At 50.2% G+C, this 27,647-nt stretch overlaps 1 protein-coding gene across 5 annotated transcripts in view; it reads left to right on the forward strand.

The window, feature by feature from the left end:
• Positions 1–27,647, forward strand: part of LOC147736739 (E3 ubiquitin-protein ligase TRIM11-like) — a 236,681-nt gene that overhangs the window by 60,892 nt on the left and 148,142 nt on the right. For all 5 annotated transcript variants that reach the window (XR_015307576.1, XM_086953451.1, XM_086953453.1 and 2 more), the window contains exon 3: positions 12,459–12,689. Coding sequence is in view for 4 of the 5 variants with exons in the window: in XM_086953451.1 (XP_086809577.1) it covers positions 12,459–12,689 (231 nt within the window). In the remaining variant the exon portion in view is untranslated. The remainder of the gene's footprint in view (positions 1–12,458; positions 12,690–27,647) is intronic.

Consider the following 27,647-nt stretch of genomic DNA (forward strand, 5'->3'; position numbering starts at 1 on the left):
ATCTTGGTTCCTTTTATAATAGCATTACAATTGTTGCAATTATGACAAGGCTGTGTTCCTTTGTATTGGGTGGTTGACATTGTTGTATTCGTGGTTTTAAGTATATCCAAAATATTCCGGCTCCTGGTGAAAGCAAATCTTGGATTCTCTTTGAAGATGTCTTTGAAATCTGGTTCCAGCGCCAGGATCTGCCAATGTTTGAGTATTGTACGTTTGAAGATATGACTTTTAGTAGAGTATTTTGAAACAACTACCATGCGTTTAGTTTCCACTTTCTGAACAGATTGTAGTAAGTCCGATCTTGTTTTGGCTGAACATTTTATCTCTGCTTTTTTTAGGATCTCACGAGGATACCCCTGCTCTTGAAATCTTTCCAACATCAACTTCACTTGTTTTTCGGACTCGCCAGGGTCTGAGACTATCCTTTTGGTCCTATACAGTTGGGAGATTGGAAGATTATTTTTCAGGGATAATTGGTGGAAACTGTTGTAATGTAACAGATTGTTGCGATCAGTAGGTTTCTTGAATAATGTAGTAATGAATTTGTTGTGTTCAATCCTTAATGAGACATCCAAATATGCTATAGTTGTTTTGTCCACCTGGTAAGTGAATTGTATCCGGTCATTGATATTGTTGAGGTTGTTTAGTTCTTGTAGTAGAATGTCATGTGGACCTTGCCATTATACAAAATGTCATCAATGAAGCGTAGATAAATGCGTGCGTGTTTTTTCCACTGTTCTCCAAGATATGATTTGTCTTAAAATTGGTCATAAAGATGTTCGCTTAACTGGGGGCTGCACAATTACCCATTGAAGTAGTGAGTTGTAGGTAAAACTCGTCCTTCCATTTAAAATAACTTTGATAGAGTGAAAAATTCAGTAGCTGTATGAGAAACACTTGAAAGTCTTGATCAAGTTCTGACTGTAATAACATAGATTCTACCGCTCGCACACGCACGCATTTATCTACGCTTCATTGATGACATCTTTGTATAATGGCAAGGTCCGCATGACATTCTACTACAAGAACTAATGCCCCCTTAGAAAGAACATCTACCTTCCCATATCTTGGCATTTTGTTTCACGAAACTGGTACTTGGTCAAGTGCGGTGAAGGTACGAACGCTCTTGTTCTCTAAGACAATCATGGCACTAAAAAGTTTTACACGTAAATTGGGAATGAAACCAATCAGGGAAATTTTAACTGTGTACAATGCAACGTGTGTATCTGTGGCACTGTATGGAGCTGGCCTCTGGGGTTATACCAATATAAAGTCACTTCAGATAGTCGAAAATAAATTTTTAAAGAACATCCTATCACTTCCAGAGAGTACAGCGAACTCTATATGCCATGATGAGTTGGGGATTCCCTATATAACGGACACAATTAGAGTACAACCCATCTTACTATGGCACAGAGTATGGACAGTGAACGAATGTGTATTAAATCGAGCCATAATACAGGATGTCTTAAAAATGGGGAGAGCAAATGTTGTTGAATGGCTAAATTACATTAAAACGTTCCTTAATGAAATAGACCGTTCACTCTATTACAATGATCCGCCTTCCATGGCAAATATTCCTAGAAAAGACCTGAAGACACTATGTATGGAATTCCTCAGAAATAAAAGACAGCTTGATGAATCGAATAAAAATACTGTCACTTCTCATCAATTAATTTTAATAAGCGACAAATTACAGCCATACTTAAGTTTATATATGTGTAATTTTGATAGACTACTTTTAACACGTTTTAGAGCTAACATTGTTTTTAGATTATTTACTTTCCCTGTAATGAATTCATGGTCCAAAGAACTCCCTCTATGTCCCTGTGATGAAATATCTATACAATCGAATATACATGTTCTATTTTTTTGTAAATTCTATACGCTGCCTCGTAGAAAACTGATTGTCCCCATTTTAAAGGAAATGAATGTGAACAGATGTCGCCTAGCATATTTAGTACTGCAAAAAATGGACAATGTTTTTACTGTGGCTTCATTAATTGAGTATTTTAAACTGGTTTTTAAATTTAGGAAGTCGCTTTGCTTGAATGAACTGTAATAGTGTAAACACTATGTACTGTTTTTTATAACCTCCTACACTGATGTAACATTGTGCAATGTAAATGAAATATGATTGTTGTTGCTTTTATGGTTATACCTTTTTAGCCGAATAAAGTACTTTTTTGACTTTTTGACTTTGACTACAAGAACTAAACAACCTCAACAATATCAATGACCGGATACAATTCACTTACCAGGTGGACAAAACAACTATAGCATATTTGGATGTCTCATTAAGGATTGAACACAACAAATTCATTACTACATTATTCAAGAAACCTACTGATCGCAACAATCTGTTACATTACAACAGTTTCCACCAATTATCCCTGAAAAATAATCTTCCAATCTCCCAACTGTATAGGACCAAAAGGATAGTCTCAGACCCTGGCGAGTCCGAAAAACAAGTGAAGTTGATGTTGGAAAGATTTCAAGAGCAGGGGTATCCTCGTGAGATCCTAAAAAAAGCAGAGATAACATTTTCAGCCAAAACAAGATCGGACTTACTACAATCTGTTCAGAAAGTGGAAACTAAACGCATGGTAGTTGTTTCAAAATACTCTACTAAAAGTCATATCTTCAAACGTACAATACTCAAACATTGGCAGATCCTGGCGCTGGAACCAGATTTCAAAGACATCTTCAAAGAGAATCCAAGATTTGCTTTCACCAGGAGCCGGAATATTTTGGATATACTTAAAACCACGAATACAACAATGTCAACCACCCAATACAAAGGAACACAGCCTTGTCATAATTGCAACAATTGTAATGCTATTATAAAAGGAACCAAGATTTATCACCCACGCAGTGGGAGAGCATTTGAACTTAAGGTAACGGCCACCTGTGACTCCAAGAATCTAGTGTATTTATTGAAGTGCCCTTGCGGTCTCGTTTATGTTGGTAAAACCATCAGAAAGATCAAAACGAGGCTAGTTGAACATAAGAGCAGCATCAGAAGAAAAGATGAAAAATCTACTGTTGCATCACATTTCAATGAACGCAGACACAATGTCTCACAATTACAATTGATGGTGTTAGAGACACTTGAGAACATTGAACATATTGATTTGAACCGGAAATTATTACAGAAAGAGAATGAATGGATTTTTAAGCTTGATGCTTAAAAGCCTTACGGGCTCAATGACCGGACGGAATTCTCGTGCTACCTGTGACAGTGATATAATCATGGCAGAATTGAACTGTATTAGGGGGGACCCTTATTTAAGGTCTCTTATCTCATTATAGTATATGTGATGCAATGTTATGTATTTTATTTCATATATCATTTCTGAACCACGGTTATTCAACCCTATGATTAACTTGACCCAAGCCAGCTTTTTTCACCTTTTATTAATGTATAGAATGCGTGACAGATCATCGAAATCACAGTTTTTCACATACTTTCAGTAGTTTTATACATTTCAAAATGGCCGCCGTATTTACGAAGGTTTTCTTTCATTCAAACAAGGCATTATTTGTGTATAGCAGCGCGTAAATCACGTATTTTTTAAAACTGAGTTTACTGACACCACGTTCAGTGTGTAACGTAGTGGTTATCCACATGACGAGACAGCTTTGCGGCTAGTCCGGTGAGTACGGGCATATTCCAATGTCCACCAGCCTTATTTGCTTGCACGTAGGAACGTATAGCCATGAGCCTTTTTTTTGCATGTATACAACAGCGTAAAGCTACAGCTTCGATATAAGCAGCACGCGTAAGAGAATGCAACACACACTCGTTTCGAGTTTGCAACGTTCACTTGAAGCAGGCACTTACGTATTCATATTTTGAGCACGTTGTACCACAAACTGTTTAAACACCTTCTAGCGGTTTTTAACTGTTTAATAACACGTTATTTTCAGAATGACTAACATGTGTATCAAGGTTGTTTTACGGTCACCACAGTTATTTTGAGATTGATCAATATGCGCATCATAGTTTTCTTACGTCACCATAATTTAAATTACCTATGCTTTATTTATATGACTAGTTGGTTTAAAAGCATTTACTAAAATGAGATACTGATTTTCACCCACAGATATGTACTATTGTTAAACTTTTTGATACACTAATGAAATGAGTGTGGTTCCTCATCATCATACCTATTGATTTTCAGATTCCCCTGATGAAGTGCCCCATGGCACGAAATGCATTGGGACCTTGTGATATATGAACAATCGATCAGTTGAATGTGATATACAACATTTCAATGTGAAAAGGATTCATATGAAATAAATAAAGACGATTAATTTTCAATGGAAAAAAAATGGTAATGTTTGATTTAAAACATACGTTAGATTGCAATTTTGAACACTTGACCAATGTCGCATTAGCGATCTCATTTCAGAGCAGCGCCCGGAGGGCTGCCCCTTAATCGTAAAGGGCGCATTGGTGATTATATACTTGGATATGAAATTGGTGCCCCTGTCAGACACCACTTCTAGAGGGAATCCCACTCTGGAGAAAATTCCCATCAGTGCCCGTCCCACCACGGGGCCGTCACTGTCCTCAGAGGGATGGCTTCAGGGTACCGGGTGGCATGATCCACCAGGACCAGGATGAACCTGTTGCCCATGGCTGTCCTGGGGTGCAGAGGCCCAACAATGTCAATTCCCACTCGCTGGAATGGTGTACTGACCACAGGGAAGGGCTGGAGAGGAGCCTTCTACTTCCTCCCACTCTTCTCACTTGCCTGGCAAGTTTGACAGGTCCTGCAATGAACATCTGAGCTCTTGCGCATTTGGGGCCAATAAAAGAGGGTGACAAGCCTTTCAAAGGTCTTGTCCTGCCCCAAATGTCCTGCTAATGGAACGTCGTGAGCCAGCCCCAGTAGGAAGGCTCTGAACTTCTGGGGTACCACCAGCGCACGGGCTGACCCAGGTTCAGCAACCTTAGGCTCTGAATACAGGAGCTAATTCTCCCAGTAAATGAAGTGTGTACCGGACTGACTACCATTGGCCTGGTCTGCAGCCTCCTGCCGCACACCCAAAAGAGAGGGGCATTCTCTCTGCTCCTTGCAGAATTCCTCCCTGGAGGCGCCTCCTTCTTGCTGCCAGTGGGTCAGCTCAGGCAGGTCCCCCAGTTCAGCCATATGTTCCCCGGTAGGCTCCAGGGCATCCCCCTCAAGGTCTGCTCCTTCCTGGGCCGTGGGAACTTTAATGGCCGTCTCCCGCGCCCCCTGCACCCTCCCTCTAAGGCCGGTTCCTGGGCCTCTCCCTCAGGCTCCAGGACCTCTTGAGCACCCCTACTGGCTTCCATTGACCGGGTGGTCACACATGCCCAGTCGGGTAAACCCACCATCCTCAGGTGAGTCGCCTTCTCCACTTATTCCCAAGGGGAGCTCTCCAAGTCATTCCCTAGCAAACAGTCTACAGGCATGGCAGTTCTCACAGCAACCTGTAGAGTTCCAGAGACCCCCCACCACTCAAAGAGAACCTGAGCCATTGGACAATGACTCTCTGAGTTGTCAGCATTGACAACCCTACAGTAGGCATGGGGTACAACCTGCTCTTGAGACACCAGGTGCTGCCGGACTGCAGTCACACTGGCTCCTGCGTCTCTAAGAGCCTCTACTTTCTTTCCATTGACGGTCACTACTTGCCCATATTTCTTAGTGTTAGAGGGTAAGTAGTTCTCAGGGACCATCTCGCTGTCTCCTAAAGAGACTAGGGTCATCTGAACAGGATCCCCACCCCCTTGGATTGCTACTTCCTCCCCAAAATTAACACTAGCCATTTGCCGGGATGGAGCACCAGTGGGTGTGGGTTTTCCAAATAGGCGACATCTAGGATCAGTGGCAATGTGACCCTGGACGCCACATCTGTAACAGGCGATGGGCCCTCTCTGAACAGGTTTACCTGTCGGGGCTCCGGTCTGCTTCAGGGGTGGGGGAGGCTGAGAACCTTTCTGCTGGTTCCCTTGGGATTACTTTGGGGGCCTTTTTGGAACCCTTTCTGTTTACCCCTGTCCCCCCCACTCTTTGACTGGGGACCCTGCCCACCCTTGGCTGAGTCTCCCACTGGACCCTTGTGAATCCTGGTGCTGAGCCAGCGGTCCGCCTCCTCAGCAAGCTTCTTAGGGTTAGTCAGCTTGCTATCGATCGGGTGCTGGCGGAGCTCAGGAAAACAATTACTGGACAAGTGCTCCCAGGCCATTAAATCAAGAAGCCCTTGAAAATTGCTTACTTTGCTACCCTTCACCCAACCATCCAGTGCTCTACAGAAAAAGGTTACATACTCCACATACGTACCCCCAGGAATCTTAGTACAACCCCTGAACCTCTGTCTATACATTTCAGGAGTTAACCCAAACCTGGCCATTAAGGCATCTTTCATGTGGGAATAAGAGTTGTAAACTTCAGAGGGTAGGTTTAGCAGAGTGTCCCGCCCCTCGGTAAGGAACCGCCCTCACAACCCCGCTCCCCAATCTCTCTCAGGGACCCGGTGGGAGGACATGGCCACCTCATAGGCCTTGAACTACTGCCCTATGTTATCCCCCTTGAAGTACTCCTTACTACATCATTAGGCATGTACACTCTTGACTCTACCTGCACCGGCGTTGTGCTGCCACCAGGAGGAGATGTTTCCAAACTTTTCGCTTTCAGCTCCAACTCCTTTAATCTCATGTCATGATCCATTGGGAGCTTTTTCTCCTCCATTGTCAATCTTTGTTTCTCCATTTCCATCTGTCCATTTTTATTTATTTTATTTTATTTTATGTTCTTGTATAGCGCAAGAATCGACCCCTTACGAGGTATCTCCGCGCTTTGCTCGCAAGATGGAGTAGCTGCTATAGAACAGAGAATGAGGATGTACACTGATGTTTGGAAATATTTATTCTTCCTGGAATAGGACGGTTTTTAGTTTCTTCCTGAAAGAGGAGTGATTATGGGTTTGTCTGAGGTCAGTTGGAAGATTGTTCCAGAGCTTGGGCCCTACCAAAGAGAATGCTCTGCCCCCTTGTCTGGTTTTTTTGACAAGAGGGGTTTTAAGTAGCAATTGGTTGCTTGACCGTAAGGCTCTGTCAGGTTTATAGAAAGGTAGCTTTTGGGACAGGTAGTCAGGGCCTTTCCCGAACAAGCACTTGTGGACAATGCAACAGATCTTGAATTTGGTGTGTTGTCTTATTGGCAGCCAATGCAGTTCACGCAGCAGGGGTTTGGAGGGGGTTCTGGGGGGGGCATTCAGGACCAATCTTGCTGCTGTGTTTTGGACTACTTGGAGGCGATTAATAGCACTCTCATTAGCTTGAATAAGGAGTCCGTTGCAGTAGTCAATTTTGCTCATCACCATAGTCTGCACTAGGGTCTTTCTATAGCTGTCAGAAAGGTAGGGGAAGACTCTTCTTAACAGACCGATGGTGTGAAAGCATGCCCCAGCGACTGCATTCACATGTTCCTTCATGGTAAGGTCCCGATCCAGCTTCACCCCTAGATTTTTTACTGTTAGTTTAGGGGTGGGTACTGGTCCCAAGTCAAGGGGCCACCAGTCGGGGGACCACAGTAAGGACGCTTTTCCAAAAAGCATTAGCTCCGTTTTTCCAACGTTGCATTGGAGGCGGTTGGCAGCCATCCAGTTGGAGATGGCCCTCATTCCTTCTGCAAAGTTGTCCCTAACGTTGGAGTTGAAGGAATGGAAAGGATAAAGAAGCTGGGTGTCGTCAGCGTAAGACACCGGGGTGAATCCATATTTTCTCACAATCTCAGCGAGGGGGGCCACGTACACATTAAACAATGTGGGGCTTAGGCATGAGCCCTGTGGCACCCCCTTCGTGAGCATCCTGGAAGAGGAGCGGTATGGTCCCAGGCTGACAGATTGTGAGCGCCCGGACAGAAAACTCTCCAGCCAGGAGAGGGCTTGACCTCCTATGCCCACTCCCTGTAAACGGCTCATGAGGATCTTATGGGACACAGTATCAAATGCGGCCGACAGGTCTAACAGCACCAGAATCATTGAGCCTCCTCTGTCCTGTGACATCTTGATGTTATCGGTCACGGTGAGGAGAGCAGATTCGGTGCTGTAGTTGGGCCTGAACCCAGATTGGGAGTGGTCCAGGCCCCCTGTCGCCTCAATGAACCTGGACAAGTGGATGTTAACATGTTTTTCGGCCAGTTTACTCAGGAGGGCCAACAAAGAGATGGGACGGAGGTTAGAGAGTTCTGTCCATGGGGAGGTGGCATTTTTACGAATAGGATTCACCACTGCCTCTTTCCATTGTTGGGGGAGTTTACCTTCTGTATAGGAGAGGTTCAAAACTCTTTGGATAGAGGGACAGAGGTCGGTGCAGAGCATATTCATCACTCTGGGGGGAAGAAGGTCGAGGGGGGACCCTGTTTTTGTGGTATTTAGTAAGGATTTTATCTCGTCCTTAGAAATTTCAGGAATCTTAATGAAAGTTTCAGCATTGGTTTGTGAACAGAGAGCGTCAAGCGTCTCTGTGTTGTTGGGGTGTTTGGCCAGTATTTTTTTGTAGATGATATCAATTTTTTCCTCAAAATATAGGGATATTTTGTTACACAGATCCTGCGAAAAAGTGTCAGGACTTTCGCAGGCTGTGGGATTCGTGAAGCTTCTTAGGATTTTATAAAGTTCTCTGGTAGAGTTGTCTGCTTCGTCTATTTGGGACTGTAAGCTAGTTTTCCTTGCCTTTTTTATGTTGTTGTAGTAGGAGGAGGCAGCTTGCTGATAAAGCTCTTTACTTTCGCTGGAGTGGTTCTTCCTCCATTGTTTCTCAAGCTTTCTACACTTTTGTTTCTCAGTTTTTAGAGCTTCAGTGTACCAGATTTCTTTTTTGTTATTAGTGGTTGGTAGTTTCACCAGTTTTTGAGGAGCTAAGAGGTTTATTGTATCGAGGAGGGAGTTGTTAAGTTTGGCCAGGGCCAAATCAGGGGTATCTGCCATCTCCATTTCATGGGCCCTGGTTGCTGCCCTGTCTGCCACTACCTCTGGCGACAGGACCCTGCTGACATCAACAAGGCTTTCTGGTGGTTCCATTACCACGGCATTCAGTGGATCCCTTGACTCCTTCCAGGCCCTCAGCACCTTGATGTACTGGCCTTTCTTTTTGCATCCTGCTTTGGGCAACTCTGAACTTCTGACAGTAGCCTCCAGTCCCCTGGGTTCCCAATCTACTTCATCAATCCCAGAGATTATGGAGGGTGCCCTTCCAGCAGAGAGTGAACCAGGCATGGCTTTAAAAAAAATGGGAGATCTCTCAACAAAATTTAAAAAAAACAGAAATCTGTGGCTGTGTTATAGGTCTGCTCTCACTATGTGGTGATCAATAATTCACTGTACATAAATCACAAATGCAAATTCGAAAATCCCTTCCGCTGCGTCCAATTTTAGAATTGGGGGTCTCTGGTTGGCACAGGTAGGCACTTGTGACAAGCAGGGACCCTCTCCTTTACTCAGGGCAAGGGAACTACCCCTTCAGAATAACCCCTGCTCACCCTTTAGGTTGCGTGGCACGAGCAGTCAAGGCTAATCTTCAGGGCGCTAAGTCAGTTAAGCATTTATGACCACATACAGTAAATACAATGACCCACCACAAATGGACACCAGGCGTAGAATTTGTATCAAAAATACGTAGCTTTATATAAAAATACTTAGTTATGCAGAGTTATCACAAGACCATATAACGTTTATCAATGAGGCCACAGGATGTAAAAGCGGTAAGTGTTCTTTTAAAGTTCTTAAAGTGGTTTAAGTTGCTTCCTCACACTGTCAATTGCAAGCTCTGTTCTATTCTTGCAGTGGTTCTCACTGCTGGAGCTTCGTAGCGCTCCAGTACGCTGTCCGTGATGCTTTAACACACAGCCTTGCCAACCCTCACGCGCCTCGCGGACACGTCAGTCCGAGGCGCGGTGCTTGGTACGAGGCATACACCGCGGGAAGTTTACAATGGGGTGTGTGTCGTCACACTCCTGTGCGACGCGTACCTCACCAACGTACACAAAGGGCTTCTGTGGTTTACGCGCCTCGCGTACAAGGCGTACTGCGCTAGAGACGTACAATGCTGATCAGATAGAGACGTACAGTGCTGACGGGGAAAATAGAATATTGCGGACCCCGAGTCCCTGACGGGCACTGTACCTATATTTGCTTGAGGTCTCTTGGGCGCTTCGATCCACAGGGCGTACGTCGGGGGGACGAGTCGTAGTCAACGAGTACGCACCGGTGGAAAAGCGTACTTTGGGATCTTCCATGGCTGCCAGTTCCAATAGGCAGGCGCTGCACAGAGCCTCCAGTACGGACTGCACTGGGGTCTTCTCTGAATGTGGTGCGGCCTCTTTCAGGGGACAGGATGGCAAAGCGGGGTGGCCGGGTACGATGCAATGTACCGGCGGCCGTCCGAGGCATAGGATTGCGATCCAATCTAGAATTCCGGTGGGAGGGGCGAGGGAGCACTCCACATGCTCCAGTAGCAGGCAGGGTGGCAGAGGCGCAGGCAGCCCGACCCAACGGGGAGAGAGCGACTCTGTCAGAGAGGGGCTCTCAGTGGGCAAAAGGCGACCAAACTTCCAAGTGCCACCGCCCAAGGAGGGGGCACAAAACTCTGCTCTGGCGGGAAGGAAACACACGGCTCGGTCAAAGACGAGCCAAGGCACAATGAACCCACTGGTCCTGGGGTTCAGGTTAGGGGGCAAACTCAGACAAGCCCTTGGAGATACGTTTAAGCACAATAAAACAAAGTCCTCTCTGGTCTTTTCCTCTTCTTCCCCACCAAGGCACCACTGCAGCCCAGTCCTTCAGCTTCTTCTTGATCCTTCTAGTTGGGCAGAGGTTTGATGTGGTAAAACAGGATCTGATTTGTTAGGAGCAGGGCTCCTACTTTTATACTCGGTTTCTTTTGTCTTGGCAGGCCAGGGGGGCCTTTGCATAGTTCATTTCAGCTCTGGAGCACTTTGTTTTGGGCAAACTCTGGTCTCTCCTTTCAGTGAGTAGGGCAGGCACATCAGACACTCCGCAGGAGGTGGAGCCAGCATTGTGATGACAAGTGCAGTCAGGAGCACTCTGTTGACAGTCTTCCCTCTCCCTGGACCAGGTGCAGGGCAGAGTCATCAGTCGCTCCCCAGGGGCAATTAACACCAGCAAAACATCTGAGGCACATCAGCAAAAAGTGGAAGGGAGACTAATGCCAAGGTGCCAGGTCTAACACGGAACCCAAGCTCGCCCAGCACAGACCCCCCCCACCGCGGTGGGGGTGAACCGAATGACAGTGCATCCCGGGACTGATACCACCCCTCCCACGAAAGGCCCTGACACCGGCTCGGCCCTCCCGGCGCCCGAGTCCTGTCCTAACAGGGGTCCGGGCGACCGAGGAGTGGCCCTTCTCGTGTGGCAAGGTGGCCTGGAAGAGAATGGGGCAAGGTCCTGTGAGGGGACCCCGGCTCCTCTCGGTGGGAGGTGTGCGGGATGGGGAGCCACCAGGCTCTTCCCTTCCGGCGCCTCCGACCCGGGCAAAGGGTGGGGTGGGCTGATGGCCAGCCCGCCGGCATGGCTCTGGCTGCCCAGCGACGGACAGGTGACGTGCAGGTGGAGCGACCCTCCCTCGTTGCCAGGTACCCGGTTCGGCTCGGTCCCGTGAGGCCAGGCCGAGGGGTTTGAAGATTCGTGCGGTCTCTCCCGGTTACCCCGGGAGGGACCAGCAGCTGCAGTGATGGTGGCAGCAGTGATGCTGGCGGCAGTGATGGTGTCGGCAGTGATGGTGGCAGCAGTGATGGTGGCAGCAGTGACGGTGGCGCCAGTGATGGTGTCGGCAGTGATGGTGGCAGCAGTGACGGTGGCGCCAGTGATGGTGTCGGCAGTGATGGTGGCAGCAGTGATGGTGGCAGCAGTGACGGTGGCGCCAGTGATGGTGGCGGCAGTGATGGTGGCAGCAGTGATGCTGGCAATACACAGGCAGGAAGTGCCTGTCAGGGACAGACCTGTGTTTAATCCTGCGTGATGAGGCTGGAGGCAGGAGCCTGTCTGTCCTGGAGATAACATCCGGGTCAAAGGATGCATGGTGTACTCGTGCACTTCCTTGCGTGGTTTGTGTTTTCTTTGATGTTTACATGCCGGCCTAGGCCGACCAGGGCCTCCTTGGTTTTGGCTATCACACCCCTGGTGGCAGGCAAGCACCAATTCAGAATTGTGTTTATCGTTTATATTGATTTCACAAAATGTATTTGTGCAGCTTAAGATTTGCGAAGTTTTTGGCATCATTCTGTGAATTTTTTCATAAATATGCGCCCTAATTTTTGAGTGAGAAGGGAGCTGCTGCCTCTAGGACACTTAAGACACACGATTACTAACCATGTCAGTACAAAAGCTATACATGTACTTTAAATAATTACAACTCAGAAATATTTGCATTAATATCTCTCTTTCCTTCTTTTTTCTTAAAGGGAATATTCAGAAGCCAGCATCCAAAAATATTGCTCCCGTTTATTGATCTGGAACAGTTTCTTGCAAAGGAGAAGCAACGCCTCCTCACCCACCTGGAGAAGGAACGTCAAGAGACCCTCAAGAAGAACCAGGGGAAAGTGGCCGCTTTGGAGAAGCAACAGAACGTCTTCACCAACCTGCTGACAGACATCGAAGAGCGGTGCCTCCTGCCGGACATCGATTTCCTGAAGGTGAGAAGGGATCAGAGCAGTAATGAGCTAGAGTTAATCTTTACTTCTTGAGGGCTCGGCCCTGGAGGGCACACGCAGGACTCTATATGTCATTCAGGGGGAGTGGGCAGAAAGTGCATCCTGAGGAACTTGACTCGAGAGGCAGAATGCAGCGAATGGTTTGTTATGTTATGTGTATTTGTAGAGCGCACTATCGCCCGTGAGGGGTGTCCCGGCACTGGACCTGGAGGAACTGAAGTAGCTACCTACAGAACTAGAGGACAAGTGGGGCCATATTACCAAGCCCGGGCAATAACATTATCGCCGCTTTATCGACAGGAAACTGCCGCTAAAGTGGCGATAATGGGCTTGATAATAGGCTCTATGGAAATCCAATTGAAGCCCATGTGGGATGTGAGGGACATCTAACATGAGCTCGATAGGAATTCCATAGAGCCTATTATCAAGCCCATTATCGCCACTTTAGCGACAGTTTCCTGCCGATAAAGTGGCATTAATTTTATCGCCCAGGCTTGGTAATGTGGTCCGTGGTTTTTTGCCATGAAATCGGCGACGTACCATGCACAACCTTCATAGTTGCTGGTATTCAAGATACCGGCCTGATCCCCATGTGCCACCCCGCTCCTCAATCCACTTTGCTGGTTCACCTCGTATTCTTTCTTGTGGAAGAGCCTTGTGCCGGAGTCCCGTTACAGGTGCTTCATATGACTTTGCTTGCTGCTTCCCGACAGGATTCAAGGCTTTGGGAACCTGAAGGATCCTTCACATGTAGTTCTCGACTGTGATTGGTTAAAGCCCCCCCCCATTGAGCAGGCCATGGCACAACCGACTGTTGGTGCCAGTCGTTGACTACATAAGACATTTAAGGCCTGCTTTAGATCTTGGTTAGACTACTGACCTCGCACCGCGGCGACTACCAACCTCGCACCGCAGCGACTACCGACCTCGCACCATGGCGACTACCGACCTCACACCATGGGGACTACCTACCTTGCACTGTGGCGACTACCAACCTCGCACCGCGGCGACTACCGACCTCGCACTGCGGCGACTACCAACCTTGCACTGTGGCGACTACCGACCTCCCACCGCGGCGACTACCTACCTTGCACTGTGGCGACTACCGACCTCGCACCATGGGGACTACCGACCTTGCACTGTGGCGGCTACTGACCTCGCACTGCGGCGACTACCGACCTTGCACCGTGGCGACTACCGACCTCACACCATGGGGACTACCGACCTTGCACTGTGGTGACTACCGACCTCGCACCGCGGTGAGTACCGACCTCGCACTGCGGCGACTACCGACCTTGCACTGTGGCGACTACCGACCTCACACCGCGGCGACTACCGACCTCGCACTGCGGCGACTACTGACCTCGCACCGTGGCGACTACCGACCTCGCACCATGGGGACTAATGACCTTGCACTGAGGCGACTACCGACCTCGCACCGCGACGACTACCGACCTCGCCCTGCGGCGACTACTGACCTTGCACTGTGGCGACTAGCGACCTCGCACCGCGGCTTCAAGTGCTCCATGAAGCTGACAGCGGTCAGCCCGCTATATATAGATGTTGCGGCGATAAACAGTAGACCACCATGGCAGTGGTCTTCTGTGCTGGCTAACAGTACTCCCTTGCCCTCAGGCCGTCAGGTTTGTGCCCCGCGGATTTATAAGTCCTGCTGTGCTGGCAGACTCCTGGCTGCGGTTTGCTGACTGAGTGAGTTCCTGGTGGAGTGGACACTGGTAAGTATAACTTATGGATGTGTCTATACACATGTATGTGATGTTTGCACGATTGGATGTTTTCTGAAAAAGTAGATCAGGTGGGTTAAATGACTCCATTGACTGGAATAGGGCAGGCAGATGACCCCAGCCTCACGACTTGAAACATACTGTAAGGAGGTGACATACATTTAACCGCGTGGGCTCCATCAGTAAAATGGACCAGCTAGCTATCGCTAATATGGGCCAACATGTGGCACAAAACAGGTACATATATAAGAAGCGAGGAAGTAAAGGCGGCCTACCCCTGACGCTGGCGGGATGAATTTCACCTCAGAAGGGTTGAATCCTCAGTGGTATATGTGCAATCTTGGTTCCCTGTGTGTGGGGGTGTTTTTTATGCATATTCAGGCATCTAGGGCTTCCTATGCAAAGCTTTTTCAATAGGCCATGAGTGGGCTGATAGATCAGCCGTCACTTATTCTTGCCCCTTCAGAATGCAGGTTTAGTCAAAAGTGCAAAGTGTTTGTAGGGAACATGATATGCTGTGTATATAAATAGGCACTATTGGGAGATGGCGCCCACTGTGACTGAGGGTGTGGCTGGCTGGGATATGGCTGGAATTGCCCCCAGCAGTCCGTGGCCTCCGGTGACCTCTGAGCATGGAGACCCACCTCCGCGGGGCCGCGGTCGCCGATCAGTTGCTATGGATAGGGGGGAGCCTCCCTCCGACTCCGGGTCCGGTCCGGTCCTTGCAGGGTGCGCGGATCTTCAGCGCCTGTGGAGCGTGGAGCGCGGGCCGCCGGCGGAGCGGTGAGTGGACATAAATACAAGACGCTGGGTCTCGTTACAGCTAGTGGGTGAGTGGGACACTATTAAAATAAAGAATGTGTGGCATAGTTGTTCACAACTCATTTTTTATTTGGAGGTTTATTCACTTTCCTTTACACTACGGGGGCTAGACGTTCGATAGACGACACCATTATCCACACGTGATTATATTTTCTCGCCACTTCAAGCGCGCCTAAGAGTTAGGTTACACGTCTTTTTTCTTTCTATCAAGAAAGTCGCAATGATGACAGAAAGACCAAACTGGTGAGTACCAACCAGTAGCTCCACGGATGGTGCTTGCGTGAGGAACTTTCCGACTTCTCTCACATTTTGTTCTTTGGTGGGTGTGAGATTATCTATGGATGGTTGAACAAAAAATATTAAACGAGAAAAACTTAGAGGTAGGCATGACTAAATAATTTAGCACAGCCAAACATGTGAGTTTACAATACCAGCTTAATACAAGTTCCAAAAATCTAAAGTGTTTTGTCGATCGAGGTCATTTTTGTATAGATTCTGCGAGTGGAGAGCGACCTGGTTATATTCACCCTCTTGCTCCCATCTTTTGATGATTTTTGCATGAACACACTATTGAATAGCCACCCACAGGCACCACTAGCACAACATCCCCAAGCATCACAACAGCAAATATTTTTCTGTGTCAATACAGGTAGGAAAATGAACACTATTGCATTTCACCTAAGAGAAATATTGTCTGTAAGGGAAATGCAGAAATACACGAGACTAGGACAATTGTCAACACATGATGCATGGGACAATTGTACAAGTAGCTTACCTTCGATCTCGGCGACAAAGAAGTCATTTGCCATCATGGTTGAGTTGGAGCAGCAAAGGAGGTACCTAGATAACTGAGTACAAGATGGAAATGTAAGCGTAAAAAGGGTACGTTTTTACCTAATTTCCTTTGATTTCCCCAACTCAGATTAGGAGGGATTCCTGCTACAGTTGACTCAATGAAAAAACACATTGTGATTGGCTTGTCAGTAACCTTGGCTACAGTGCCGCTGATAGCCACTTCTTCCTATAATGCCATTGACGCAGGCGACAAATCCTGGCGGAGTCGTCCGGACTATGGTAGTTTATCGTCCATAGACTCACAGGCATCTAAATACAGCAGGCGGACTGGTAAATAGGCGGCGGTGAAAACATCAAAGAAAGCAGAGGCCTAGCCTGATCCGTCAAGATCTAAATCAATCTCTTAGTCTATGACTGCACACTGTATCACTTCACTGTACTTACTGCTCTCCCTAATCTGATCGAGACTTCTAGCTGCAGATTCCTTACCTTTGAAATTCCCAGCCGTCAGACTGGATCCGGAAACTTTTCCATGAGCAGTACCCTTGTGCGCCATTGGGTGGCTTTGTTCTGTTCCATGTGGCCTCATTGGCTTTGTTGGTGTGCGGACATCAGGTCTTTTCTTTCTGCGCCAGTTAGCGCTGATCTGGAGAAGAGCTACCCTCTGTCGCTTTTTGACAGACTTTTCTTGATATTTTGTCAAAAATTCTTTGTTTGTGTGTCAACGGAATGTCCTTCAGGAAGATAGGGTTCAAGCCGCGTGGCACCTGTCACCGCACCATTTCAATTACCGAGCTGCACCATGTGTGCTTATGGTGTCTAAAGCGCGACCATGGCGCCGAAAGCTTTGAGGAAGCGGTCCTTAAAGATGCTTACAGCCTGACCGTCGACACCATCTAGTACATCTCCTATGAGGTCTCGGTATCGATCTAGAAGAAGGTCGCAGGACCAATACAGGAGCTCCAAGTCCTCTTCTTCAGACTCAAGGTTCTCAGGACACTCCGGGAAGAGGCACAAGAAGAAGATGATGTCTAAACACATTGACTTCACCTCATCCGTGAATTGACAAGACGAGTGGGGAATATCAACGTTGCAGGTCATAGTTTGCCCCCCCACCTCCAATTTCCGGTGAGCCGGATGGATCTCTACTCAAATGAGTTTTACAAGGCCATGCAACCCGTGGGGTTGGGGAGGGAAGCTTCATCAGGTTACTCTCCAATGGCTCTCTCCTCTGCTCTGATGAAGTCTCAATGATTCAATCTTGGATCAACACCGGTTGTGCCACTGTGACCTTATCCGGTGCTGGTCCCAATGTCAGTGCTCCCGGTGCCGCTGGTTCTCAACGGCAGCACCAGCCCCATTCTCATCCCTGGCAACAAGAGCTTGTGGGTCACTGGGACCAGTTGTACACCCCTAGTGACACTTTGGACTGGTATGATAATCTTGGAGAACCCAATGAACTGGACACCTCTCCAGATACTGTTTGCTCTCTCCACCTACCGTAGCTATGGAGGAGGGCGCTTCTTATGCAGTGGTGACGAAGGGCTTCAGCCTGGGGCTTCTTCATCTGAACCCCTGTTGCTCTACAATGAGGATCTCACTGATGTCCTTCTGGGAGCTCAGTCCAAGCCCAGCACTGGGGCTCCTGTAAACAGTTTATTCAAGAAGGCGCTATATGGGTTCTATATCGATCAGGTCACCCCCCGCTCAATGATTCAAAACACAATATGTCCTGACCCTCTTTCAAGAGCAGATTCAATTGGATTTCAACGTGTCTGACAGCCCCCACAATTTTGTGTGCTATGTTGGCAGTTACTCATATACAGTCTCCACCATGAATCCCTGTTCAATTTGACGTCTGTTCCCTCCATGTGCAACCCAACGTGTAGTGCAACACAGCGCCATCAAACATCGTCCAACATAGCCAAGATTCCAAAGTTCAGGTAGTGTTTTTCTTCGATGTTCGTTGAGCCGCGACCACGCCAGCAGGGCTCTCTTCGTCCAGGATTCAACTGCCTGATAGGTCCAGAGCACCCGTTGTTATAGTCCTGTTCCCCTTTGAAGTCTGGAGCCCTCGCAGGCAGGGGTCTTAGGGCCTGGGGCCTGCTTGTCGGGGTTTCCTGCCACCCGGCCCTTTGATCCTTTGTAGTTGGGTCTGGAGGATTCCAGACACCCAGGATGCGTGGAGCCAGCCCTCAGGTAGGCCTCAGGTAGGCCGGAGGGACGATCGAAACCAGTCTTCTGGGAGGAGGTCAGAGGTGTGAATGAAACTACTCCTCTCTATCTTGCTCATAGGGAGCCCTCTACCCCCCAGCCGGGCATGGCGCGTCTAGGGTCTAGGTTTCGCTGGAGCCAGGGTCGGCCATTTTAGGGACAGGGGAATGGTTACCGGAGGCCTTCAGGTGTGATGGGGTGTGGGGGCCTCCGGCACTGAGAGGATAGATGGCGGGTACGGGGGATTCTTGCCCTTTCTGTGGGGTCATGGGGTCATGGAGTGAGTTGGTCAGACAGGGGTTGTGACGACCAGGGGTCTTGGGCGGTGCACGGGTCATGGTCGGGGTGCTAGAGGTCAGGGAGGGCCACTCCACAAGGCCAGGTCTAACAGTCAGTATTACTGATGTATCTGAAGGCACAAAAGTGGTGCATTGCTGGTGAGTGTCTCAAAACAGACGCAACTCCAGCAACGTGTCCTTTCACATTGGGTAAGCCCCATGTGAAAGGGCCCACGTCACCCTTACGCCTGGCATGAGGCTGGCATAAGGTTTTGACGCAAGCGCGTCCTAGAAGTGGTGCACTGAAATCAATGCGCCACTTCTAAGAGACTTTGATCCGGAGGAATTTCAACGGCAGTGTCTATCAATGAGATGGGATGATAGCAACACTGGGCCCGATTCACAGAATGAAGTTAAGACTCAGTCCTAAACTTACTACTATTTTGGTATTCACAGAATGCACTTGCTACTTTTGGTATTCACAGAAGTTAGGATTTTGTCTTAAGTTTGTCTTAAGTCTGTCTTAAGTCTGTCTTAAGTTTGTCTTAAGTTTGTCTTAAGACATACTTAAGACAAAATCCTAACTTCTGTGAATACCAAAAGTAGTAAGTGCATTCTGTGAATACCAAAATAGTAGTAAGTTTAGGATTGAGTCTTAAGTTCATTCTGTGAAGCGGGCCCTAGGTAAGGAACAGTTCCCGTTCTTAAAAATTGTAGATCATTAAAAACAGTAGTCTGTAGTAGGGCAAAGAGTTCGATCTGGCCTTTAATCAGGTCAATGGAGACTCCGTCCAGGCTGGGGCCTGCCCAGCAGCACTCTGTTGAGTAGCGGCGACTTCTCGTAGTGGTCTGTATATAGGAGTAGTTGCTAACCTTCGGCATCCACTGGTGGTGTTATTTTCGAAGCAAAGATTTGAGGAAAGTGTGCCTTCCACAGCTCCATGGTGATATGACAGTCAGTCGAGGTCCTAGTGGGGGTGAGAGTTCTTATGGCTGTCAAACACTCCACAAGGACTCACTGATAAAATTCTGAGGTTCCATTAGTGACCCGGGGCTACCCTCACTCAGGGGCAGGGGAGGTTCATCCGTTATTCAATACATTCTTACTGTAGGAGAGTAGGGTCTGCTATCCTATGGTCACCCCACTTTTTGCTTTTTGCTTCACTGGTTTTTGACTTAATGTGGCTGTGGGCCTGCTAATCAGACCCACAGCCTGCTGTTCTCTCTCTAAATTAATGCCAATGCACTTTAGGTGCATTACCAACTGGAACATGGATCACCTTGTGAGCCCCTGTACAGTGTACCCTAGGTACCCAGGGCATAGGTGCATCCAAGGCCTACCAGGGGCTGCAGCACGTATTGTGCCACCCCTGGCCTGGCCTTACTATTTGACACAACTGGCTGATCACGCAGCTGGGGCAAGGTGGTGTAATCACCCCTTGCTTTAGGTATAGTATTCCTATATCTAACTTATATATGGACACACAGTAACCTATAAGTAACTCCTATGGCAGGCCTTAACAATCCTGGAGGCAGACTGCTTGGTTATGTGTGAGATGGTGCTCTAGCATGAGCTGAGCCTGTCTGCAGCTTTCGGAACCATGTCCTTTAGTTGTTTCATGATAGCGTCATACCATATACTCTTAAGTGCATTATGAACCTCGCGGTTAAATGCTAACTCTGGTTTGACATTATCCAAACATGTCGAGTAAGAAGTCATACGATTTGGAATACTACCCCCTCGCCAATTCTGGCGATGGGGGTAGCATTCCACCCTTTTAGAGGGACACGACATGTACAGAACCTGAACCCAGGTTAAAGTTAAACGGAGCCTCAGCATCACAAAATTGATGCTGCCACCACAGACACAAGTCTGACCTCCTGCTGCTGGGTGTCCTTCCAGCGAGTGAGGCTTGGACAAAGGGTTTCCTGCCTTGGGAGGTGCTAGCACCATCCCAGACAGGGTTTTGTGTAGTGGGTTAGGGAGGGCTGAATGGAATCAGACATGCCTGGGGCACACAAGGTGTCCCCGTGCATACCCCAGTTCAAACCGGTGCTGGGGCCCTCCAGCCCCAGCTCTGGCGCGAAACTGGACAAAGGAAAGGGGGTGTAACCACCCCCCTTCCGGGTCCCACCCATAGGAGGGACCTAGCAGGTAATCCAGCCCCTTGATTTGGAATAAAGGGAGGAGCTGTGTCCCAAGACTTCAGATTATCCTGAAACTCGACTAAAGAAGAAGAAACTCTGGACCTTTGACGTTCTGCTGCTCAGAAGACTGAAGAATCTCCCTTGTGGCCAAGGAGTGACCACCCTGTGAATACAGGCACCATCCAGCGATCAACGACTTGCTTTGCTGCCGCCTCCCACCAGAGCCCGAGCCTGACAAGAACCAGACTCCCAGACATCCAACAGCCCGATCCGCAGTCCCTGCAAACCAGAGACCCGTGGAGGCGACGAGAGACATGGAACCGGACCTCTTGAAAAGTCCACGACAAGCTGACTGCGCAGCACCCGAGGCCTCCTCAATGCTGTGCTTTGGGGTTTGAGAAGCCCCTTCCCCGAGCAGCCTTTGCACCAAAGACAAGCCCTGAATCCTCCACGAGTTCTGCGTGGGGCCCTTTTGCTTTTGCCTGCTCGACGCATCATCCCGGTTACTGGCCCATTGGCTGGTAGCCATTTAGGCAACCTAACTTTGAAATACCACCACTGGTCTGGTTGCTCCAGACCGGCCCTTGCTTCCTCAAAAAGAAGCAGCCCCTCAGACCTTGCTGGTCTGAGTAAGAAGCTGTCATCGTCTTCTCCTTGGTTTGCCATTGCCAAGGCTTGTTTGCTCCAATCCTGAATCCGACTCTGCCGACAGCTAGAATCTTTGTGGGACAGCTCATGCCTGGCTCCTGGTCCACGTGGCTGAAGAGACAAGCTTCCATCTTCACCTGTTGCAACTCAACATCGCCTGGTTCCTTCCTGGTTCCACGCCGGTCACTGGCTAGTGACTTTGAACACTGTCCCCTCTGCTTTCAGGTCTTCAACATCTTCGATCCACCCTTGGATCCACCGGAACTCTTCCTGTCTGGCCGCCTGCAGCATCTTCATCTCCATGCTCCATCGAACTGCTCCAAGAAACCCGACACACTTTGGCACCACTGCACCCGCTTCCGGTGGGTGAGGTAAGGCTGGCACTCCGGTGCTCCCGTGTAGGCAGACAGTCCTAGTGTCCTAGTTTTAAGGGACTATGTTCTAGTACATTGCTTTCAATAGGTGTACGCGTGTTGCTTTAGACACTGCAACCAGATCCTGTGGGCCTTCTAGTTCCTAACTATCGTTATCACAGCGTAGCCCCAGCGTTTCCCAAGGCCCTAGGCCTTACCACTGTTCGATTCGTGGTTCTTATACCACTTGTTTAGTATATGGTTTTAGGGGCCACCAGGGCCTATCCATATTTGTGCAACGTTTGTATATCTATCAAGTAAATTGTTTTAACGTGTTTGCTCCTGTGCTCATAAAGAGTTCAGGGGACTATTGTAGTAATAAATACATATATATTTTCAATATATATCCTGTGTGGTGTCCTTTCACTTGGTATTCAAGGGGTTACATATGGTAATACAGCCGTCTTCACATGCCAAAAGAGTTTAGTCTAAGACTGCTTTGTCCACGCTACCACTAGGATAGCTGGTCTATAAGGTTGACTTACAACCAATCACCATAAGGGTTGTTTGGACTGATACAAGGTGGTCACTAGAACTAGTGAACATCATATATCAGGCCAACTTCTTACACTTACTATGAGTGATCAAACTAACTTAAATCAATCAATCAATCATAGCATTTGTAAAGCGCACTACTTACCCATGAGGGTCTTAAGGCGCTCGGGGGGAGGGGGATGCTGCTACTGCTCGAAGAGCCAGGTCTTGAGGAGTCTTCCGAAGGTCAGCAGGTCTTGGGTCTGCCGTAGGTGGATGGGGAGGGTGTTCCAGGTCTTTGCGGCAAGGAGGGAGAACGACAGGGGGCGTGGCTTGGGCGCCGATGGCGATGGTCGCCTGAGAGCTCGGCTCCGGGACTGAGCCCGTGATTATCCTGTAAATCGGAGGCTGCGGGGCACCCCAAACCCCGCATTCTGCTGAACGGACCGACGAAGACCTGCCAGGGCCCCTGGCGAGGCTCGGACGAGTGGTGATCCGGCGTAAAAACGAAGTTTGCGGAGTTGCGGAGTGCGACCCAACATGGCGCCCGGACTTCATTGTCCCCCTGGCCGGATCCATTGAATTGGAGGAGCGTCGCGGGCGGCGTCTCGCCCCCGGCTTTGCCATCCCCTGCTGATCTGTGCACTAGATATCGGTCAGATCGGACTTTCTACAACGAGAATGCACTCGGTTGGGTGACTGGGCGGATGCCCACGTTATAGTGGATCCAGTGAGCGGACGTCTGGTGAACCGGGCGGTGGCCCAACTCACGACACCGCACCTAGCTACGCTTTCCTGGCCAGTCCACTTCCATGGGAGGCGCGACACACTGGCGCCACAAATCGTCCGGAGGAGTTGGTGACCCTCACCCCGAGACTTTAGCGGCTGTGCGGGCCTGCCCGACCTGGCGGCGGTTATCTCCGCCCCCTCATCGGTGCCCTCGGACGCCGTGGTGGTGGCGCGAGCCGATGCGGAGAAGTTCCCACAGGCCCTGGAGAAGGAGGTCTCCGATACTCGATTTGAGGTCCAGTAACCGGGAGGGTCGTGGTCTGCATCTGCACCCGAGACGCCTGCTCCTGGACCATCACGGAGTGCCCCCGGCGACATGGGGAAACCTAGAGGAGCCAAGGGGACTACCCCAACAGCCTCAGACTCGGACGCCCAGGACAAAGAGGAACATGGGGACCCAAAGAGTTCTGGTGGTGCATCGATGCAACAGCAGTTCGACCGCGTCCTGGAGGCGATAGCGACCACGCGATCGGCCCTTCAACAGGACATTGCCCAGGTGGCGACGAGCCTAGGTCTCCTTAGAGCGGACCACGGCAAACTTTCGGACCGGGTCAAGGAAGTGGAGAGCTCGGTGAAAACATTGGAGCCGGCGCAGCGAACCTTGGCTGCGACTATGAAGGATGCTTTATCCCGGATTGCGACCCTAGAGCAGAGAGCGGAGGATGCGGAAGGCCGCAACAGGAGGAACAACATCCGTGTGGTGGGCCTTCCGGAAAAGATCGAGGATGGCGACATGGTGGCATACTTGGAGGCCTGGCTCCGTGACACGGTGGCCCCGGAGGGGCTATCCTCCTTCTACACCTTGGAGCGTGCCCACAGAGTCCCGGCGCGGCCACCGCAGCAGGGACGTGCCCCGAGACCAGTGGTGGCGCGGTTATTGCACTTTCGGGACAGAGACTTAATCCTCAATGCCGCCAGACATAATGGTCCATTCAAAGTGGCGAACAGTCAGGTGAACATCTTCCCGGATTACACCTACGAAACTCAACGCAGGCGGTTCTCCTTCCTGGCGGTCAAGCGCGAGCTCAGGAGCGAGGGCATCCAGTACTCGCTCCTTTATCCTGCAAGGCTCCGCATCATTGTCGATGACAAGACTCAATTCTTCGACACCCCGGAGGATGTCTGTGCCTGGCTCGAGCTTTACAGAGCAGGGAAAGATGGCTTCGGCTCCTCATCCCAACAGGCGGAGGAGCCGGAACAGAGACGGCGATCCAGGAGGATTAGGAATCGCCGAGGCCGCTCGGGGGGGCCCTCGACTGCAGAGACGTCGACGGAGCGGAGGGGAGTGCTCGAGGTGTTATCTGAGTTGTCTGGTGCACGGGACGATGCCATTGAAGAGGAAGCAGTCCCGGGGGACGAGGGGGCACCATCGGACTCAGAGGACTCAGTGACTGATAGCGCCCATACACCGGTGATCACACCGAAATCGGTGGAAGACCTCCTGGATGGACAGGGGTAACGGGGTGAGCTACCTCATTTTGGGAGGGGGCCCGGCAGGGGGGAGGCGGTTGCCGTCAATTGATGCTGACAACGAGAGCGGGGAGGGTGGGGTGCCCCTGTTTCTGCCCCGAGGGTCTTTGGCACTGTTTTGGGCTTGTTTTTAGTCCTGGTAGCCGGAGCGTCGAGGGCCCACTGCCTCCGCCCGGCCCGCACCTGGCCCTTAAGGCCTTCCTACGGTGGCGACCGCAGGATTAGTAAGGGTTATTGGGTTGTTGGAGGGCAAGGTTTGGATGGGATCTGGATGGTGCTGTTTGGGTCCTGTTCTGGGGAGGGTGGGTGGGGGTCTGATTCGTTCTTGGGGTGTTTGGTTTTGGTTGGGGAAAATGGCCGCCATCAGTGCTGGGATGAATGATGTCCTTTTTTTGTGGGGACCCGGATGGGGAGACTGTATGAGAACAATATGGGACAATGGCTGATGTTGCTAACTTGAAATGTGTCACTTGGAACGTGAGGGGGCTTCATACTATGTCCAGGCGCCACAAAGTCCACGCTTATTTAGTGCGAAGGGGAGTGCAAATGGCGCTGCTGCAGGAAACTCATCTGAACAAGGCGGAAGGGGCGGCGCTACAGCGTAGATGGAGGGGGCAGGTCTTTTACACATCGTACTCCGCGTATGCCAGAGGGGCGCTAATATGGGTTAGAGCTGGGGTCCCCTTCCAGGTCACGAAAACAGTGATAGATCCAGAGGGGCGTTACGTGGCCATTTCGGGCACTTTAGGAGGGAGGGACTTGAACGTTTGCTGTGTGTACGCTCCCAATATAGACCAGACTGCCTTCCTTTCTAGGTTGTCGGGCTCGTTGGCCCACTTCTTCTCCGGGCCCCTTCTGCTCGGGGGAGACTTTAACTCAGTAGTGGACGTAGACACTGACCGCTCGCATCCACCCCTTCCCGATTCTCCGGTTCGTCGCACGGCTAAGGGTCGTAAGGATTGGCAGACCCACTGGGGTCTGACGGATATCTGGAGGGCGCACCACCCCGCATCTAGGGACTATTCATACTTCTCGAGCCTCCATGAGTTGCATGTCAGACTGGACGGATTTCTGGGATCGCCCGAACTGGTTTCGGCAGCGGTCCGGTCTGAGTACTTGTCCAGAACCATTTCAGACCATAACCCCCTCCTGCTGGACCTTCGCTGGTTCTCCGGGACGCCGGCGGTGCCCACCTGGAAGCTACGACCCGAGATTCTTGAGGACAGTGCTTTTAGAGCGGACCTGGCGGATAAGGTATCGGAATATTTTGCGTCCAACGGCGGCACCGCGAGTACAAGGGCGTTAGAGTGGGACGCTTTTAAGGTAGTGGTGAGGGGTTACTGCATTTCTAAAAAGGTGGGCATGAGGCGAGTTATCCTAGCTGACCTAGATGCAGCGGACCGGAAACTCCGCGAGCTGGAAATTTGCCGCCCCGGGTGCCCGGAATTACAGGCACACACGGCGGAGGCGAGGGAGAAGGTGGCGGTGGAGGTCGAACGGCTTCGCTGTTTTGACTACAAGGCCTATACGGTCCGATCCATCGCGGAGGGGGACAGATCGAGCGCGTTGCTGGCATGGCTGGCCAACCCTACGCGCCAGTCCTCATTGACGACAAGTATGCGTAAGGCAGACGGAACCGAGGTATACACTCAACCGGAGATTCTCAGCTGCTTCCGGCATTATTACGAACGTTTGTACCGCAGTCGCTCCGCACGAGACCCTGACCGGCTCGATAATTATCTACGCCCACTGGAGCTCCGAACAGTGGAGCAAGAAGTGGCGAAAGCCCTGGGGTCCGACATAGAATTGGGGGAGATCCGCGGTGCCATTAAACGGATGGCGAGAAATAAGACCCCGGGCCTGGACGGCCTGCCCGTGGAGTTTTATGCAGCTTATGCTGACCTCCTAGCCCCTAGGTTATTGGTGGTCTACAAGGAGGCGAAGAGGCTGGGGCGACTCCCGAGCTCGATGTGTGAGGCGTTGGTGGTTCCTCTCCTCAAACCAGGAAGGGACTCGTCCGACCCGGGGTCTTACCGTCCCTTATCGATGCTGACGGTGGACTATAAAATACTGAGCAGTATCTTGGCCTCGAGGCTGCTGGGACACATGAGTTCCCTGGTACATGAGGACCAAGCTGGTTTTATCCCAAGGCGTAACACTACTATGAACATTCGCAGGTTGTTCCGTTTACTAGGGGAACCGTTTGTGGATGCCCCGTCCCCGGTGGTCTTATCGGTGGACCTAGAGAAGGCTTTTGATAGCCTGGAGTGGGACTACCTCTGCACGGTGCTGCAGAGATTCGGCCTCGGTGAGGGCTTCATCAGATGGACCGCGGTTCTCTATGCCTCTGCATCGGCCAGGGTTCGGGCGGGACCACTGATTTCCTCACAATATCCGGTAGAACGAGGCACGAGGCAGGGGTGTTCGTTGTCCCCACTTCTCTTTGCGCTGGCGGTGGAACCACTCGCGCTACACCTTCGATCGGGAGCCCACTATATGGGCCTGTGGACGCCTTCGGGCCCGCACTACGTTTCGCTGTATGCAGACGACCTGTTGCTCTTCCTAGAGGACCCGCTCGACGCTTTACATGGAGCGGCGACGGCGCTCACGGAGTTTGGGGAGGTTTCGGGCCTCCGGGTGAATTGGTCCAAGACCTGTCTTTTCCCGGTTCGTAAGGGTGCCCCCGCCCCTCCTTTAAGTAGGGAGATTAGATGGGAACCCGACTGCTTTAAGTACCTGGGGGTATTCGTCTATCACGACCCATCCGACCTCCTGGATGGGAACATTGCCCGCAGCACTCGAGCCCTTCGAGGCTGCATGGACTTTTGGGCCATGCTGCCGCTCTCGGTGGCGGGACGGATCGCTCTGCTTAAAATGGTGGCGCTTCCCCGACTATTGTATTACTTCCGGACACTACCGATCTGGGTCCCACCGGCCACGTTTCGACTATTACGATCTATGATGGTCGGATTCCTCTGGGGCTCGGGCCGCCGTCGGGTGGCCCTCAGGACCCTGATGAGGCCGAAAGATGAGGGGGGGCTCGCGGTGCCGGACTTTGAAAAGTATTACCTGGCAGCGCAACTCCAGACCTTCACCCAGGAGATCGCCCGGGAATTCCGGGGCCCGGAAGACAGAAGGGGGACG

The sequence above is a fragment of the Lissotriton vulgaris genome, chromosome 1_2, assembly GCF_964263255.1.
Source record: "Lissotriton vulgaris chromosome 1_2, aLisVul1.2, whole genome shotgun sequence".
Lineage (NCBI taxonomy): Eukaryota > Metazoa > Chordata > Amphibia > Caudata > Salamandridae > Lissotriton > Lissotriton vulgaris.